Here is a 14857-nt window from a genome sequence, read left to right as displayed (position 1 = left end):
TCCTCACAGGAAAGCCTCTGCAGGGATGTCTGGCTTTGCGCTCTGTCCACTCCAACAACCAGCAAATCCACACCTTGGCGGCTGACCTGTGACCTGACGTAAAGCCCAGTGCCCAGATAACAGACACGCGAGCCGCACCTCTAAATAATGTTACGTTACCATTTTAATAGCCAGATTAGAGCTCAAATCAAAGCCACTCTTTTAACCGAATGCCCATTAGGATTTCCTTTGAATAGTGTATACCAGACAGTCAGATGAAGGGCTTCAAAATGTGTGTAGATGGATTTGAAAACAAGCTCAACTTTTTCAAACAAGTTACAGGGAACTAAATCCTGATGGGTGAGAGCTGAAACGAGACATTAACCGAATTGCACTTTGAAAGGTATGCTGTAATTACTGGCAGTTGTTTTATCTTGGTTTGTAGCCCTTTTTTGCTGTAGGCAAAAGCACATGTAAGACTTTTTGTATTTGACTGGCTTAATAAATCTATTCTAAATGTCTATTAGTATCTTACCTTGCTTATTTGTGTTTGTTTGTTTTTCTCTTATTGCAGGATAGAAAAGTTGGGTTTACCTCTTCTCACATCAAAAAAAAAAAAAGCTCTTCACGTCAGTGTGGTGTTCGCCATGATTTATTGGAAGTAATTCACATTTAGGCTGTAATGGCTAACAGGTCCTGGGGGTGAGAAGATGACATGATGCTGGGAGAGTGCAGGGCAGCCTGAATGCACTGAAGAGCTGGCCTGAACCCCAGACTCAAAAGAGGCACCACAGTGTTTCTGTTTTCGTGCCTCCTCTTCATTTAAAATGCCACCTTCATGTAGCAGAAGCTGTTAGCATTACTCTATTTTACATTCTAACCTATCTCTACTTATCTCCTACATCTTGCTACAGTTACTTCATTAGATGGACAAAGTGTACAGGGACTTGGACGTCTAATTAAAAGCCTCCTGTGTGTATAGTTGGAGCAGGTACTTGTGAATGTCAGCCCGGATTTCAGAAATGTTGACACTCGGGTGCCACCTCATCACCGGCTTTCCGTCTGGGCCCACCAGAAACTTTTCGAAGTTCCACTTGATGTCGCTGGTCTTCATGGGCTCCCAGAACAACCTGCCGGTAGGACTACCAAAGCTGTCTCCAACTGGGGGGCAGGAGTTCTGCAGGACAGAAGGCAACAGAGTGCACACAGGCAAGTAAATAACCTAAATCCTGCGTGTGCACAAATATTGAAATAGCTGTTAATACAGTAGTTGCTCATAGTTTAACTGGGGAGGGAGCACATTTATGTGTGGTGCATTTAAAAAAAGATCACTGGAGCTTCTTTAAAATATCCATCAATTTCGCTTCGGAGCAGCCAGCCTAAGCTGACAGATATCGAGTAATGAGACTGAAATATTTGTCCGAGCTGGAAAATTCCAACTCGTAATTATGATTTAGACTCATACGAACAGGCAACTGAACAACCACGCTGTGCGGGCAGAGCTATTGCATACCTTGAGGAAAGTGAAAACCTCTTGCTCGTCTTTTCCATTCACGTCACCTTTCTCAAACAGCAGGAAGTTTGGAACAAATCCATTGCCTGGTCTGACATGCCTGGAATCCAGAAAGAAGGCAGCTTATCAGTAGAAGTGCCTCTGAGCATTTTTGCGGCTTGGCAGCTGCCCTACATCCGTAACAAGCTGAGCAAAACCACACAGTGTCTTACTGAGGCTTTGCTGTGGATATACTGTAGAGTGACTGGTGGAACCTTAGACTTAAATTGTGTGTGTGTGTGTGTGTGTGTGTGTGTGTGTGTGTGTGTGTGAGGCCCCTAAGAGAAACCACTCTTATTGTCAAAGAACGTTGTCTCCTTTTAAATGAGGCTTTGCTGATTGACTGAGGATTTACTGATATTGCAAATTCCTCTCTACATCCAGCTTTAGAAGTTCTTAAGTTACAGCACATTACAATACGCTGAGTCTTGTTAGTGACATTTGGGGGAAACTCTTTCACATCCTGCATGAACTGAAATAAACACACAAACCTTTTGTTCTTCTAGTAGAAAACATCTAGGTTTGACCTCACTGTCACACCACTGGTTGTTTTCCATGTGTTTATAGTGTGTCAGACCTGGAATTAACTGAGAATTGGACTGAAAAAGAGAAGATTTCTCACATCAAACCCGGCAGGATTTCGTGTTTTTGCCCCGGCTCCTGTTTCCCGAATTGGTTGCATGGAAAGCCGAGGACAGTGAGTCCAAATGGTTTCATCTCCTCGTGCAGTGCATTCAGTTCTGACGACAGAGACCAAACAGTAAGATGTCTCCACGCTTGGTAGTAACACTGTGACACTCAATAGCAGGGCCTGTGGTGCTGTTCCTTACCCACATACTGAAAGGTGTATCCTCAGTACGTAGCCACGTTGACGAAGAGGACGCTCTTGCCTGTGTAATCGCTGAAGTTCACCGTGGAACTTCCATTTAGAGTCCTGGCATGATATTTGTAAATGGTGCCATCTACGGATGAGTCACAGCGCTGGGAGTACAGAGACAGGTCAAAGCAGGTTATCTCTTGTTTAACTGGCTGTAGTAGTGCATTTTCTACAGTTTCACAGTAGTAGTAGTAGTAGTAGAAGTTATTTGCTAATAAAAGATACATTTAAGCATAGATAGAAACTTAGAGACTTAAGAGCCACTGGAACTCAACCTGCAGGACGTGACTGTGCACCATTTGATTTTCTAGAACGTATCTGTGGGCCTTTACGGGAACCTGACCTTCTCACTTACAAATACAAATGTTTGTTTATGGATGGTGTGTTTTGAAACACTTCACCCACTATCTATAATAAATAATGAGGAAACACACTAATTGAGACAGACTTTGTGGATTGAAAGCTTATTTCAATTTAAATTGAAAAAAGCTTTAATAAAGGTTTTCAGCATATTAAAAAAAATGAATTTTCTGAGAGAAATGGGGGATCTCCTAAACATCAACCAAACACTTGCATTATTGATACTCTGGTCTGTCTCTTTTCCAGTGCAAACATCAGCAGCTCTAATCAAACAAGATAGGGACAGCTGCAACACCTTCACCTTTCCCCCTAATGCCCCTGTTGTTGTGATATAAACTAAACCCTGGCACAAATCAAACACAAAACCCAAGTGAACAGAGCAGGAAAAAAAAAAAAAACACGGACAAAGTACAAAATGAAAAGAAAAGAATCAGCTGGTAGTAAAAAAACGGACCATCATGACGTGTCACACTCAAAATACAACAATCTGCTGCTCCCATCAGCCTCCACACTGTTAATTCAGACTACATGTGTGTTTTTCTCATGTCATCTAACAGAAACGACGCTCTCCTGCTCCTTTCCCATTAAAAAACATGCTGTCATCTGACGGCTGCTGTCGCCTCTCTCTGGTTACCTGTGTGAAGGCGCAGGCGGCGCAGGGTCGCAGCAGACCGAGCAGCAGCAGCAGCAGCAGCAGCAGCAGCGGCGGCGGACGGACGGGCCACATCACGCCGATGGCCGGGGGGATGTCTGTCCGCTTCTCCCTCGGGATTGATGAACACCCCTCTGGCGGAGGGTGGAGTGGCACCACGGCTGCTGCTGCTGCTGCTGCTGCTGCACGCCGCACGACGCCCCCTGCTGACGTAACCTGCGCAGTACAAGGATGGGATGAATGAGTAAAGCTGCAGAAATGAGGTGAATTAAAAGCTGTGGTAATCCCCTTTACTCTGTGTGTGTGTGTGTGTGTCTGAGCATGGCACCCCTGCTGTGAACATTCATAAACTGCAGCAGCAGACAGTAACAGCAGAACTGAATGTTATTGGTGCGACAGGCTGATCTGTCTCCCTCTCGGTCAGGTTCACGATTGCGTGCATCAGCCTTCCTGGGGAGAGGAGAAACGCTGTTGGTTTGGTTTTCTATATTCATGGATCATTTCACCTCTGTGGGATCAGCTGTTGCCATGGTGAGCTGACACTTGGCCATACGCCCCGTGGGCGGCTGACAGGCCTTCCAAACAGTGTGGGAGCAATTGTTTTTATTTTACTGTGGCACAGTTATGTATTGCCTCACCGAGCCACAGTCTGTTTTGCAGCAAGCTGGATAACTGTGTGGGAAAATCATCAAAGACGAGGGTGAAAGAAGAACATCAGGTGTTTTGTGCAAGCAAAATGCATCCATTTCATATTTGAATCAAGTGTGTGAAATAACCACTTGTATGAGTCATTTCACTGTGCTTATAGATGTTCATTTGAGGTACGTCCTCTCTTTAATCAGACTGTAATGTACCTTTATATGAACCCCTCCCGCTGCTCTCTTGCGTGCTGGTTTTGTCGCGCTTTGACTGCTAGTAACCTCTGGACAGCAGGAGCTGGCTCATATGCATCACTGCAGCATTCAAAAGAAAATAAATAAATAAATAGGGAACCTTTTATTTCTGTAATAACCTCACTAAATGAGTGAACTTGTTTCTCCTTAAGGTAAAACATGTCCTCATGTTGAACTCACAATATTACAGTCTCCAGCTGAGTCACAGGCCTTGGAGCTACAACACAGAAAGCGACTATTGGAACAAAGACTCTGTTGCAGCAGCAATGATGATTTCTAATGAAATGCAGGTTTATGAGTCAGAACTGTGAGACCTAAACGAGACAACGGGGCCCCTGGGCACAGACAAATCCACAACAGACAGCATCTGTTAGAGACAAAGAGACATTTCGAATCATATATTGTGACAGCAAAGTGCTGCTGCTGGTGAAAAAAAAAAAAGGCACTTGAAATTCAGTATTTTCTTTTAACTTGTGATTCTAAAAACCTCCAATCAAAAAACGTGGCACCACGTTCTCATGTGGACGTTTCCTGACAGGAAGGATCATTTGAGGAAGGAGCATTGATCTGCTAATGCAATAGTGTTTTTTTTTTTTTTTTTCCTGTGATGATTAAATGTGAGTTTAAGATGTGTATCTATAAACAAGACTTTGTGAATGTGCGTTTTAAAATCAATCCAGCTTGTGAAAAGTTGCAAAACAAGCAGGACAGTGGGCCTTGAGGACCGGGTGTGGGGACCTCGGTTCACCGCCAGAGGGCGACACTGAGCCCCGGCGTGAGAACCAGCGGTGACTTCAGCGCTAGCAGCGCAGTCACTGGGCCCCCGGACTCGGCGGCGCTGCTCAGAGATGGCGTCCCTTCTGCAGCCAGATAGAGTTGTCTACCTGGTTCGTGGGGAGAAAAGGATCAGAGCCCCTTTATCTCAGCTTTATTTCTGTCGATACTGTAGCGAGCTGCGATCGCTAGAATGCGTGTCTCACGAGGTATGTGGACGTTTCCCCCGGCTACTAGCTGTTAGCTTTATTCAGTCAGCGGCTACTTTGTTGTTAGCCGGTTAGCTAGCAGCTTTTGACGGGTGGGTGGGATTAGTCCAACCTTCTCGGGCGTTGTATGGCTAAGAAGCACGTCAATCAAGACGTTTTCCAACCGTTTCCTCATCTCATTGGCTGCAAGCGAAGTTTTTACTTCCGTTAGCATAAGCCAAAAAAAAAAATGAGACATGCTAGTTAGCATTCATTGAGTTTGACGTTAAATGGTTCAGTTAACGCATATAAACAATAAGAACGGTATGTCCGACTAGTAGAAACATTTGTCTTAATGTTAGTCCATCCTTACTAACGCCCAGTCTGTAAAATCACCTAGTTAACGTGGCTCACACAGGGATGCACACCACACCCAGAACCGATATAGATTCACCCAGATTGTTTTTCTAAGGCAACTTAAGATTACTAGTCAGCGATTTTCCTTTGCTAATATGTGATTACAAACAGTTCACACGAAACAATATCCAGTTTTCTTTGCTGCTGTAACACGCTGTCCCAGCCAACACTAGCTAAATGTATTCACCGTTGTAGTTATGAAAACACCGATGATTCAACACTTAGCAGCCAGTAGAAAGTTAACTTCAACACGGGACGTACAGTTTGTCTAACCAGCCCCTGCACCTGTGTCTGTGGTGATCAGGTGGACTCCCACTATTGTCCGAGCTGTCTGGAGAACATGCCATCTGCAGAAGCAAAGCTCAAAAAGAACAGGTGAGACTGATCTACAGATACATAGATATGTAAAAAGCACTTGAGGGTGTCATTTCTGACTTGGTATTTAACTGGTGTTCTATCTTTTCTCTTAATCGTTGATCAATCACAGGTGTGCAAATTGCTTCGACTGCCCATGCTGCATGCACACACTGTCCACTCGAGCCACCAACATACCAGCTCCTCTGCCTGACGATCCTACCAAGACGACCATGAAGAAGGCCTATTATCTGGCCTGTGGTTTCTGTCGTTGGACTTCCAGGGATGTGGGAATGGCTGACAAATCAGTTGGTGGGTGCTGATTAATGTGATCGTGATTATCTATCTGGATAAAAGATCATATAGTCTTTCATATTCATTTATTGTTAGAGTGAGGCTTCTTACTTGCGTTGAAGCTTATTTTCTGTTGACTTGCAGAGAATGCAAACGGTTACATTTTGGCCTGGACTGTCAAATTAATCAGTGTGTTTAAATCCACTTTAGTAACCAGGTTGCTCAAAGAGACCAGATTTCTCAGGTAATCAAGGCACACGTTTACCTGCACTACAAAAAAAGTGGTTATTGGAAATCTGTGTGTACATGCAGCAGATGAGTAATCCGATTTCTTCTCTACCTTGGGCTGATTTTTTTGAAGCATTATTGACATGGTTAAACTCTAAAGAGACAGAAGAGACCTCTTTCTGAGTCTTTTTTTCTTTCGACATGTGTCAGGGGAGGTGACTGACAGCACTGTAAGAGAGACACTCAGACAGTCTCAGCGTTCCCCCTTTCAGAAGAGAAATACTTAGTGAAACGTGACATATTTAGACACACAGGGCACTGCATTAGTTTCTGTTTTAGTTGGATTTTGTGCAGACTTGATTTAAAAATTGGGTCGCATCTCTTTGTGTAATAGTCTTCCCCTTTATCCAGACGCACTTCTTTGCTAAAAGTAGTAGAGCGGTGAGTATCGGCGGCTGTTATGCACTTGTATGCTCTTGTAAAAACCCAGTTAGAAACACAGTTACTCGTTTTCATGGCAGTGCAATCAAAGTTCACTGGGAAAAATCTACCTGGGTAAATCAAATTTCTCTAATCACTTACTCCTACTATGGAAACCAGGTTTCCTGTTTCCAGTTACGAAATCAGCTTACTCTATAAAGTTGACTGTAACCTGGTTACTTGAGTGTATGTAAACCCAATGTTAGTGATAGCTGATGTGACATTTCACAGTGACAATGAGCACTGAACAAAAACCTACCCCACACTGAGCTTTGCCCACATGATTTGTCACATTCACAAACTTGTTTTGATTCACAGCCTGTAGCTGAACTCACTAAAAGGTGTTGACTAGACCAGACTTAGAAGTCCTGTTGTAACTGAATAGCCATTCAGTGGTTGTGTTTGTTTCTTATGAACTTTATCTAATGTTTTGGTGCATTTTCTTTGACTGCAGCCAGCGGTGGATGGCAGGAACCAGAGAACTCTCATACTCAGCGGGTAAGTTTTCCACTGTGGTCATTCTCTCTAGTTGCTCACATGTTTCCTGATCATGCTCTATTTGATTTTGAATAGAGGGATACCTTAGTAAGTGACACTCACACACATCTGTCCTAAAGTGTGTGGCTGCATAGTTTATGTGGCTAGTATAAATGACAGCTCTCTTACAGGTTTTATTTAATTTAACCTCAACCTGTTATGTAAACAAATGTTATGTAGTGCTGGGACATTATGTTTGGCAGGACTTGGATTACCATGGAACAATTCTCTATAAAGTCTGTTTTTATATTTATTTATTTTTATATATATATAAATAAATAAATAAAAAGAGTATTGATGACCAAACCCTTGACGGTCTTCTTGTGTTCTACAGATCAACAAGCTGATTGAGTATTACCAGCAGTTGGCCCAACGGGAGAAACAGGAGAGAGACAGGAAGAAATTGGCCAGGAGACGACAGTGCATGCCTCTAGCATTCTCGGTATTCTGCTTCCTCTGAGAGCAACAGTTCAAAAAGATTTTACTTTAATGTCATGCAGATGATTTCTCAGTGTGATGTATTACAGGCTGTGTAGGTAGTATTGGAGAACTTGGATGAACAATTATTGTGTTGCATTAAGGATATCACATGATTAACAAACTTTTACCAAAGAAGGAGGGAATAATTTTCTACATCAGCTGCTATAGTGTTTGGTTGCAATGCAGGATTGACACCATGTCCGTACTGAGGTGGATAATTAAAAAAGTGCTGGTCACATAAAAATATGACAAATATCTTCAGATTGCGTCCAAAAAGTTTTTTCTACTCACACTGTGACTGTGTCAAAACCACAAAAAAACAATCAAACTTAGTCTATGTGAAGAAAATGTGCATTTTTAAACTTAGTGACCCTGGTGGGGACATGGTTCATGCTTCCTGAGCTTGTCGGCACACATTTTACACCTCCTGCATTCGGCTAATAATTAACGTTCAATAATTATGTGATGCGCTGCTGCTGTTTTCTGTCACTGATGCATTTCTGCTTCTGTTGCATGTCACCAAATGCCAGTAATGTTTGCCTAATCACCTTGATTTCACCCAGTTCTTTATTCTCTCTTTTTCTTTGCTTATGCACTCTGATATTTTGGTTTTTACTTCCCAGCAACACACAATTCATGTGGTGGTGAGTTATATTATTCACAACTTAAGTAGTCTCATCTTGACAGTAGCACGGTTTTCTCTTTATCTCTGTCTGATCTGTATTTGCGTGACCTCACAGATCACATGAATGTCTCCTTGGGTAAATGACTAATATCCACATAGTAGGAGCCTTTATGCTCAGATAGGAAGAGAAGAAATAGAAGACTTTAAAGTCGTTGTAACAAGATCTAAATATTTCATACTAATTAAGTGCTGAACCCTAAGCCTTTCAGACATGATTCTCTCCCTCTCTTCTGAGCTCAAAGGCTCCTTTTATTGTCTCTTACCACGGGACAAATTTAGTTTTTTTTTTTGCTTATCTAAGTGTTAAATACTGTTTATTTTAGTTTTTTGTTTTAAAAGATGTCTTAAACTCTTGTTTTGAGCCTAGACCTTGTGTTAAAGTAGTAATGTAGCAGAATAGCTGTAGATTAGATTTCATAAATCATAGCCCCCCAAATCGAGCCCTCCTAATTTTTTTAAGATGCTTCACCCGAAACATGATCTTGTTTTGTTTTTTCTTCCCCAAAATTCACTCAGGAAAAATATGGCCTTGGAACCAGACTGCAGAGGCAGCGGTCTGGAGCTCCCATATCAAGCCTGGCTGGCCTTTCGTGAGTTGTCTTTTGTCATATACTTCAAATTACCACTGCCTTTACTACACAAATTGAGTTGAATTCTTTTGAATTCAGAAGAAGACTGGGTAACCATATTTCAGTCCAGTAATTAGCTCCATCCAGCTTCATCTAAAGTAATTAGTGACTTGTTTCTTAACCTTTCAGCAGCTACTGTTTCATTAATTTCAGTGTTCTGTCTGTGCTGAAATCAGGTCACAGAGCCTTGAAACTTGCCTTTGAGCTACATAGTTAATTTATCACAGTGAAAGGTCTGACACCCTTGCTTTTTCTCAAAGTTACATGATTTACCTGAATTCATTCAAGGACCCATCTTAACATCTGAAAATGAATAACTGGATGACAAAAGCCAGTATTGATAAAGCATGCTGTCAGATCCAGGAGACTAAAGCTTTACTTTATCCTTGAAAAATGTTTTGTGCACATGCTCTGTATGATGGAAATATTAGAAAATCTCACTTTACATTATTTTTCAGTGCACGTTAAATGCCTTTTTATTGTAAGGGATACAGCATAACAGACCTATGACAGCACTATTTGTGTAACTTCACCAGCCTTAAAGAGGGTGAGGACCAAAAGGAGATCACAATCGAACCTGCCCAGGCTCTTGATGAAGTGGAGCCCCTGCCTGAAGATTGTTATACGAGGCCCATCAGTTTACCAGAAGGTACCTTCTTGTCCTACATGAATTATGCTTCTAAGCTTCCTCTCTCATTGAGGTTGAGTTTAATGTAGGTTCTGTGGTGTTCTCCTAGTGACCACACTGCGACAGCGGCTTCTGCAGCCTGACTTCCAGCCTGCGGGAGCATCTCAGCTCCACCCCAGGCACAAGCACCTCCTGATGAAGCGCTCATTGCGCTGCAGGGTGTGTACCACTTCACGATTCTACCCCTCCTCATCAAGTAAAGACTGTTGTTTTCATGTAGATCAGATTTAGATAATCATTTCCTAATTTCCTCCTCCAGAAATGTGAACACAACTTGAGCAAGCCAGAGTTTAATCCTACTTCAATCAAGTTTAAGATTCAGCTGGTGGCTGTGTGAGTATAGGCCATCACATTCTGTCCAAAACATGTTTTCATGTTATTGAACATCTTTTTTTATTCAGCAACAAATCTAGATCAGCCTTGAGCCATATTTACTTTAATTAGATTAAGGTTGTAAAATTTAATTCTAGTCAAGTGCAACTCGAAGCACATTTCTTGGCTATTATTCATGCAAATGTTACTTTATACTAAAGTGATATGGTTCCTACATAACTGTCAAATCTGTATTAAAAGTCAAACTGTCCTTAGATTTCATTTAATATAGTTTTAAATGATGTGTCATTTGCTGTAAGTGTGTTTGTATAACAGTGTGTTGATTGGGCTTCTGTCTATTGCCTCTTTAGGAGTTACATCCCTGAAATGAGAATTATGTCCATTCCAAACCTGCGGTGCATGAAGGTCAGTGTTTCTGTTATATTTTATAATATTGTGTGTTCAACTGTGCAGTGTGTGTCAAGCCAGTCTAAATCTTTATTGTTCTACAGGAAAATAACTGCAGTCTTATTATTACCAGTTACAGGACCAACTGCTGTAAAGACACATTCAAACTATAAGATGTTTTTGTACAATTTTAATGAGTAGAAAAAATATAAAATTACATTATCAATAGGATGATCATAGTGTAGGATGATGAGAGGGGGATAAACCCTTTAAACACTGGGATGTGAAACTATCTCTTAGAAGTTGGCGGGAGCTGATGCAAAAGGTTGTAGTACGGACACAAGGTAGTCAAGTGAGCATCTGGCTTTGTCATGAACATATCTGATCAGGACAAAAATACCTCAACCACAATAAATGGGCCTTAAAAATGTAATGAGTTGTTTGGTGACCCTAAATTTTAACAATTTAGAGGAGACCATAGTGACCTTTTTAAGGCCTGTGTAGCCTTATAAATGATGTTGCACGACTTGGAAAGGTGATTCAGGTTGAGCAGCAGCCTTTTCCCCACCCTGTATATTTAGGAGAGCCAAGTGCTGCTGACTCTGACCAACCCAGTGGAGAACATCACCCGCGTCACGTTGGCTGCTTGTGAGGAGGAAGATCCGGATGACATCAACAGCACCTCCAAGGTATTTCAATACAGTGTCTCGTTTGTTAATATGGATTATTCCTACTTTTTTTAATGGTAATATGTATTATTACCCTAACGAGGATAGAATAATCAGTTCGTTATTGCTTTAATGAGACTTTGGCTCATTGCTGTACTTTTAGAGTTTATTGGCTGTATGGTTCAGTTTCACTGATCCCATCCCAACTATCACACAGTCATTTTCAGAAAAACAATTACTGATAAACTGTATTCCTACAATGTTATTAGGCAGATTCAAAGTGCAGGGTGGACAGTCCCGTCATACTGCCTGTTCCCTGCTGAATAGTTAGCCTTCACATCATCTCATACGTAGAACAGTTGGGTCCTGTTTTTACCTCCATCTGTCAGCTGTCACACGCACAGCTAAGAGTGTCGTGCTCCTGTGGGAGAATGGTCTGCTGAGCTGCCAGCAGCCGCTGTTGAGTCCCTCTGTGACTACAGGCTGTTTGTCTTGGCCTCTTTAGTGAAGAAGTCATGGGCCAGGCTGGGTAAAGCCTGGGAAGTGCTCCTGGCCAAAACAGAGCATCTTCATGACCCATTTCCACTGACATTATGGCCAAACAGTGTGTGCAGTACTGTCATTTTGCTTCATCGGATATTCAAACACCTGGAAGGCAATGTGAACCACATCGAGCCGTGCTCAGTTGATTTCAGTCGCTGATTGTACCGATACATGCTCTATGGGGCAAACCCAGAAATGAGATCGTACAAATCAACTTTTTGTTCATTTTTTCAAATTTTTTTAATATCTAGTCCATTGAAGAGTAGTAGTAACTTTCATTAAAATGTTTTAACAGGTCAGTGACTATTAGAAATATTGATTAAGTAGGTAACTGATGCATTGACTATGTCAATTATATACAGTATACATCTGCATAAATTATGCATTGCATAAGGCTCTCACAGAATCTACGACCTACAAACCCACTACAGTTAATTATAAAATAACAGATTAACACATTTTATTCACCGTCTATTTACATAAAAAAAGATTTATGTTAAACATAACAAAGTATTATGACCCAGTAATTTGAAATTCACCGAAGGCTTGAAATGTTTTTTAGGTCATAGTACCCAGCAAAGAACTGGTGTTAGCAGGAAAGGATGCTGCTGCTGAGTACGACGAACTGGCTGAACCTCAGGATTTTCAGGATGATCCAGAGTACGTTAACGCACGCGCACACACACACACACACACAGAATTAATAGTGTGAGGGAACTCTTAACCTGATCTCAGTCCTCTCTGCAGTGTTATTGCCTTCAGGAAATCCAATAAGATTGGTTTCTTCATCAAAGTGATTCCTCAGAAGGAAGACGATGCGGATGTCACTGTTTCATTCAAGATGCGACATGACTTCCGCAACCTCGTGGCTCCCGTCAGGCAGAGCGAAGAGGGAGCCGACACTTCCGCTGAGGCCATTTGGCTCACCCACCATGTAGAGCTGAGGCTGGGGCCGCTCGCTCCCTGAACATGAATAATTCATTTCACAAACAGTCCTAGAGTCCTAATGTTGGGCTCTTTTGAAATAATTTCTTCAAGATGTGGGATTAAATTAATTTAAATGATTTCTGATTCTGCTTATTGACACATAAGATCTAGCATAAACCTGTTTCAGACTTTTTCTGTTGTAGCATAAAGTACAGCAGCACATATGTTGTGAATAGCGATTGCATGGCAGGCTGAGCTCCCTATGTTGCTCAGTTTATATGAATAGTTAATACACTATTTCTAGCCATGGCTGGCTACAAACTAACTCTTAATTGCATTAAGTTTAGGTTCACTTAGTGTTTTTTGAGTAATGTTGCTAAATGCTGTACCAAAAACATGGCCATATGCTGTATTTCACTACATCATCATCATCATCATCATCCTCAGCTTAGACACTATATTATCTATCGGTATAAAGCAGTTAGCAGTGAGTGTGATATTACTTAAATGAAACACAACCCTATATATGCAGAACATGTAACTACTTAGTACAAAATATAAACATTTGCTTTGTTTAAAATTTTCACTTATTTGCTTTTACTGGAAGATGAAACATGATTTCTAACTGCTACGTACAGTATTTTTCTTAAATAGCAAGGCAACTATAACCTTTTAGCCTTCGTCTCCACATTTAAGGTACATTTTGTATTAAATGTATTATCTGTGGATTTATTTGTGGGGTACTGGTCTTTATGTTGTGATAGAATTGAGACACTATAAAACATTTGTAGGTGTTTCAGTGATGAGTCGGGAGGCTCAACATAATAGCAGTAAAATACAAATGGTAGAGATTAAATGCGTGAGCAGAATCAGAAATCATAATCGAGAACAATCCAATGCCCGACTGTGTAGCACACACAACTCCTCTCTTCTAGCTTACGCGTCCCATCAACATCCTTTTCCGCAGACAATAGTATTGCACGCTTTAATTATAGTAAATATTGCACATGCTAGGCGATGTCTTCACAGTTACGGATTCTGTGCCGTTTTCTTATCGAGCAGATTGTCCTTGGGTTGAAGGCGATACCTGCACATAATTCTACTAATATCTCAGTGTTGCTGGAGAGGGTGTATAAAAGCTGTCTTTGATGTGTTGGGACACTATAATTTCCTCCTATTTAAAACTGTATCTTTTTGGTTTGTAGATTTCACTGACCTTCCCCTTCAGTGTGTGAGTTGTAAGCTGCTGTCATATTTGGTCTTCAATGTGTGAACGTGGTTTAAAAAAACGAAACAAACAAAAACAGCCTTACAACACAGTTAATCTTCTGTACTGGCTAATAAAATAATGTGATACTATAGCACGTGTCTTTGACTTTTTGCATTTAATGTTCGCATGATGTTTTACCCAGTTAGGTTTTTGTTTATCACAGATTGTCAGACACTACTTTTGAAAGTGTAGCCAGCTGAGGGAGAAATCTAGTTTGGTTAAATAAAGCTCTGGCCTCTTGGATTACCCCTGAGACAAAACTGTCAATGCTACTTTAATTTGTAGTTTTAGTAGTTAACTACACAAAAGTGGCACAAAAACAAAACATTTCCTAATCACTATACAATTGTGATTAGAAATACGATAAAATACTGTCACACATAACTGCAAGTTTTTGTGCTGTATCATCTCTCACCAGGCGATGGCGCTACAAGCAAACAGTTTTTAGATTGCAGCCGCATGGGAGGGAGCTTAGGCTAGACATACAAGGAGAGCATACAAGGACATGGATTCTTCATATGCTCTTTAATGACTCTTCAGTCTCAAACAGCACATCTGATCCTAGTAATGTATTCGCTCGGAGTAAGTAAGTAAAGCACGATGTTATTTCAAGATGTATCAAGAGAGTTAAATGTCTACTTATCAACATTAGGAGCAGACAG

General features: G+C 41.2%; 2 protein-coding genes across 2 annotated transcripts; one reads left to right on the top strand and one right to left on the bottom strand.

Moving 5' to 3' along the window:
• Positions 1 to 613: 613 nt before the first annotated feature.
• On the bottom strand, positions 614 to 3569 carry gpx3 (glutathione peroxidase 3). Its single transcript, XM_026357390.1, has 5 exons — positions 3403 to 3569; positions 2362 to 2512; positions 2154 to 2271; positions 1493 to 1592; positions 614 to 1156 (listed from the first exon to the last, which is right to left on the bottom strand). The coding sequence occupies exons 1-5, from the start codon at positions 3493 to 3495 to the stop codon at positions 935 to 937; spliced, it is 684 nt and encodes a 227-aa protein (XP_026213175.1). The 5' UTR covers positions 3496 to 3569; the 3' UTR covers positions 614 to 934.
• A 1531-nt stretch (positions 3570 to 5100) lies between these two features.
• dctn4 (dynactin 4) lies at positions 5101 to 14286 on the top strand. Its single transcript, XM_026358038.1, has 13 exons — positions 5101 to 5296; positions 5997 to 6067; positions 6180 to 6358; positions 7503 to 7546; positions 7920 to 8027; positions 9267 to 9340; positions 9916 to 10028; positions 10117 to 10226; positions 10327 to 10400; positions 10751 to 10805; positions 11369 to 11476; positions 12561 to 12658; positions 12746 to 14286. The coding sequence occupies exons 1-13, from the start codon at positions 5162 to 5164 to the stop codon at positions 12963 to 12965; spliced, it is 1389 nt and encodes a 462-aa protein (XP_026213823.1). The 5' UTR covers positions 5101 to 5161; the 3' UTR covers positions 12966 to 14286.
• Positions 14287 to 14857: the final 571 nt, after the last annotated feature.

This window comes from Anabas testudineus, chromosome 10, assembly GCF_900324465.2.
Source record: "Anabas testudineus chromosome 10, fAnaTes1.2, whole genome shotgun sequence".
Lineage (NCBI taxonomy): Eukaryota > Metazoa > Chordata > Actinopteri > Anabantiformes > Anabantidae > Anabas > Anabas testudineus.
The sequence above is the reverse complement of the archived record's forward strand: the minus strand, read 5'-3'. Positions and strand labels throughout refer to the sequence as shown.

Excerpts from the sequence above, each read along its gene's own strand:
- dctn4 (XM_026358038.1), top strand. The coding sequence starts at position 5,162 with ATGGCGTCCCTTCTGCAGCCAGATAGAGTTGTCTACCTGGTTCGTGGG. Across the intron at positions 9,341-9,915 it reads TCAAGCCTGGCTGGCCTTTC|CCTTAAAGAGGGTGAGGACC; the intron begins GTGAGTTGTCTT and ends TAACTTCACCAG. Across the intron at positions 10,401-10,750 it reads AAGATTCAGCTGGTGGCTGT|GAGTTACATCCCTGAAATGA; the intron begins GTGAGTATAGGC and ends TTGCCTCTTTAG.